Source organism: Magnolia sinica, chromosome 5 (assembly GCF_029962835.1).
Source record: "Magnolia sinica isolate HGM2019 chromosome 5, MsV1, whole genome shotgun sequence".
In the NCBI taxonomy this organism is placed as follows: Eukaryota; Viridiplantae; Streptophyta; class Magnoliopsida; order Magnoliales; family Magnoliaceae; genus Magnolia; species Magnolia sinica.
The window spans coordinates 24,074,313-24,078,747 of NC_080577.1; the positions used below are offsets into that span (position 1 = coordinate 24,074,313).

The window sequence follows — 4,435 nt, forward strand, 5'->3', positions numbered from 1 at the left end:
CTCTATAGGACAGTGATTTCGCTGGTATATTTGCTGCCGATGTGGAGGGTATCCCAAAGCCACAAGAGCTATCAAGTAATGACGAGCGGCAATGGTTGCTTCGAATAACGCAGCATGAAAAAGATGCTTGGAATCGAATGCGCATTGACATTGTAGCCAGAATGTGGGCAGATCAGTAGAATAGTAGGAGTAGATGACGATACTTTCTATTTAATTTTCATACATCGTTGGTGATGTTATATTTAAGGTTTATTTAACTTAGAAAAACAGGAATTATGATCACCGAGTTACACACTTGGTGGTTTGTTGGATACTTATAAGGACCAGTGAATTTATGTTATATAAATTTATCTTAATATTTGTTGTTTTAATGATTATAGTTGTCATTTGTAAAAAAAAAAAAATCATACATACTTCATATTCAGGTAAAATGGCACTCCTTTAACGAAACATCCACACCGACCCAGTCACCGGTAAAAACACTGTCGGTAGCCACCCAATGTTCACCACGTGCAAAAGCCATGAAATCTCTCGCGGAGCCTTCATCTAGAGCGCCGAAGATCAAACGGACAAGTGTTATGGACCAGATACTGTTCGACACATTCCTCGAGCAGGTCGCACTAGGCCGTAAGGCTAATAACGGATTCAAGCGGGTGGCATACCAGATTGCGACCGACGAAGTTACAAAGCACACTGAGGTAATTGTTACATGGCAAAACATGTCCAATCGGTTGAGATATTACAAGCGAGAGTATACTGCAGTGAAGGACATGCTGGCAGCGAGTGGCTTTGGTTGGGACTCTAAGAGGATGGTTGTGACAGCTCCTGATGAAGTCTGGGAGCAATATCTTAGGGTACGTTTTACTGGTTTTGAATTTCCTATCATTCATCTCTATGTAATATTTACCAATTATTACATATTTCTTATTCCTCTGGCAGTCTCACCCAAATGCTGTAAGACTCCGCGATAAACGAATCGACAGGATGGATGACCTCACAGTCATATGTGGATCCGACCAGGCCACGAGCCACTACATACGAGGCAGCATGAGTATGGCCGCATCAGCATCTTCTTCTTGTCTGCAGTGAGACCTTAATGAAGCATGGAATTCTGTTGATGACGATATGGATGATACGATAGATCTATCAGAGGATTACGTAACAGACTCCACTGGGACCATTCCATTACCGTCGGACAGTCCTGCGATGGAACATCACGGGTCCCGTGGCACTCCCACTCACACTCTGATTCCGATGGTAGTCGTGGAGGGATAGTAACAAGGAAATGATCGTGCCCACCTCATCCATGTGATGTTCTCGGGGCCTCATTAGATACCGTTGTTGAGTCAATGATGAAATTTGGGCTCGGCAAACAAGTTAATCGTACTAACAAAGTACTTGATGTGCTCGAAGAGGTGAAAGGTCCGACCACCAAAGAATTTATCGATATTAGTGAGATCCTGAGTAAGGACAAGTTGTTGGCGTCGTTCTTTGTTAGTCTTCAACCCAAGCGCCGAGTGGAGTGGTTAAAGGAAAAACTCCGTGATCACTTTGGTGATGGAGGTGATGGTTCTGTCTGACAGGGTGTGGTCAATGGGTTTGTTATGCTGGTTTCTATTATGGACGTATAATAACTTATATTGGTATGATGTTTGTTTCCATATACCTAATTATTATTATTTTCATAATTTTGGATTTTGCTGTGCTGGTATATATGCCTAATGTATACCATTGTGACTGCTATTTTAATGACTAAATATGTTTTGGAAGCAATTCGATATATCTACTCACATGCTTGTATTACGCACATTAACTCGAATTGGATTAGTCAATTGATATAATGCAGGAAGGGTACGTACATATAACTTTCATATTCTAATCAAGGATTAGTATGGGATATTTAAATTGCAGATGTTCAATTTTTGATATATCACAAAAATAACCCTTGCATCTCATTGCAGATGGGTAAAGAAAAGTTCTACGTTGTCCTCGTTGGACATCGCCCTGGGATATATGACACTTGAGACGAGGCACGAGTAGAAGTTGAGGGATACAGTGGCGGCAGGCACCGCGCGTTTTGGAATTGGAAGGAGGTCGTAGCATGCTCGGACAATTTTTTCCGTAAGGCTTGTGAGTCATCCAGATCACTGCCAGAGTCTCCATGTCTTCAGGTTGCCGCTGCATCTGCTGAGATGAAGATCCATCACGCTACGACTTCATCTACCCATCAGTCCACCCAGACGAGACAGGAGGTGGTGAAGAGGGCCACATCGACTGATGATCTTACTCCATCGGATAGCAAGAAAGTCGTCACGATTTTCGTGGGCGTCCTGGTTCTTTTTTTTTCTGCATTACTTATTATTATTAAATTTTAAATATTATTGTTGTAACTTTGATTAAATTTTCGACTTCCGTTTATGGTTTTTGTGGACTATAACCGTGTGATGGTTTAGTATATTATAGTCTGCGTGTAGGTTGAATGGATTTTCTTTGTGCTTTTGATATCTCTCGACATCTCTAGTTTTAATTTGACATGGATCTCCCAATTCTATCTGTTACCACAATGAACGCAATGGATGGAACAAATCCATGAATGTGCGGCCCATATTTGAAATGGACAGTCCCATACGGGTTATGTGAAATCGGTTTGCGTACTGAGATACACTCTACAACTCCAGCGTTTACACAGTGGGCCCCACTATAATGTATGTCTTTCATCCTTTCTATTCATCAACTTATACTGAACTTGTTATGACTTCATCCCAAAAATTAGAGGTATATAAATCTCAGGTGAACCACACAAGCTGAAAACAATAGTGATTGGATATCCATCATTATAACCGTCCAATCTAACACTCTCATCCACGACTTCATATCCAATATGTTGATTTTGTAGACTATGATTTTGTAGACTTCAGATCCATTTTTCATTGTTTAAGTTTTTGTACTGACCATCTGATAGGTCAATATATATATGGACGGCGTAGATGAGACACAGGTTTGGACAGTACCCATTAAACGGCGTGGATGAGACATAGGCATCATGGTGCCCTGTGGAGTACCCAATCCGGTCCATGGCACCCTTTCAAATACAGTGGTGACCGTCAGTTGCAAATTCTACAACATCCAAACACTCTCACTCTTGGATTGCATGGGATTACTGTTGGATTGCATGGGATTGTAATCCCATGCCCGGCCAAACATCCACCGCATCTGCCAACCATGGATGATGTGAACCGTCCAAACGTGCACACCAAGTGGACGCTGGATCTACTCCAATTGGATTGGAGACAATCCACTGACGGGCAATAAAGGTCTTCATTTTCTATGCACTCCACCCCATTACAACCTACTCCACTTGAATACATCTGTCCAAATGGGCCCTTACTCACGTAGAATTGCATTTGGTCCCATGCAGGATTTGCATGGATTTTAAAATCCACTGCGCATGTGGGCCCTACATTGATGCATCCATTTATCCATGCCATACATCTATATATACTGTTTACAGGTGACATTCTGGTTAAATATGTGTACGAGTGAATGACATCTATTGTGAATTTGGTCTGTTGATTACAATTCCATGGTCTACCAAACATGATTTTGCTTAATCCAATGTTTCTTGTGGCAAAATTTTTTATCCCAAACATGGGATTGGATGGCTACAATACCATGGTATTTCCACACATGTAATCATTGTGCAATAATGATGTTAATCTCATCTAATACAATTCAATACCATTCAATTCCACGGACAAAGCACGCGTGGATCTCTTTCCCAAAACACCAATCAGAAGCATAGAATCATCCAACCAAAATGATTTATGCACAAGTCAATTATCGAACCTTCTAACATAATCAATATGAGCCATTCATTCTCCTAACCATGAATCAAATTGTTAGGATTATTTGAAGGAACTTTCAAAAAGATGGGCCATCAAAGTCAATTAGTAGGCCTTCTCTTGTAATCAACATAAACCATCCGCTCCCCCAACCACCAATCAGATGGTAAGGATTATCTAATCAATGTGCTTTTTGAAAAAAAGGGGGTCACCAAAGGGGGTTGCCCACAACAATGAGCAATCTGAATCAATGAGTCGGACCTTTTCTAGCCTAAAGAATATGGACCATCCATTCTCTTCGTTACCTGTTAGATGTTTGGAATCATCCACCAAAGTTATTTTTTGAAGACATGGGCTATGAAAAGTAATCACTGCCCTACGGCTAAGAAAATGAAGGTCCTCTCATCAGGTGGGCATACATTGAATATTGGCCACTGGTTATCTTTCCTGTAACTATCCATGAACCTGTGCCTACCTGATGAGCAGAGCCTAGTCTTTGGCGCCACATCTTCATGGAGCGTCCCACGACCCAAGTGGCCCAGATCATGCTAAACCATAAAACTGCAGTTGGTTCCTGAAATCAGTGAAACAAC

At 41.4% G+C, this 4,435-nt stretch overlaps 1 protein-coding gene across 1 annotated transcript; it reads left to right on the top strand.

Annotated features, from left to right (window-relative positions):
- The first annotated feature begins 455 nt into the window (after positions 1-455).
- LOC131247257 (uncharacterized) lies at positions 456-1,237 on the top strand. Its single transcript, XM_058247662.1, has 2 exons — positions 456-854; positions 940-1,237. Exons 1-2 carry the CDS (start codon positions 522-524, stop codon positions 1,087-1,089), a joined length of 483 nt encoding a protein of 160 aa, XP_058103645.1. The 5' UTR covers positions 456-521; the 3' UTR covers positions 1,090-1,237.
- Positions 1,238-4,435: the final 3,198 nt, after the last annotated feature.

What these genes read in the sequence shown, in the direction of transcription:
- LOC131247257 (XM_058247662.1), top strand. Translation starts at nt 522, where the DNA reads ATGAAATCTCTCGCGGAGCCTTCATCTAGAGCGCCGAAGATCAAACGG. An exon ending in TCTGGGAGCAATATCTTAGG is followed by an intron (nt 855 to 939) that starts GTACGTTTTACT and finishes TTCCTCTGGCAG; the next exon opens with TCTCACCCAAATGCTGTAAG.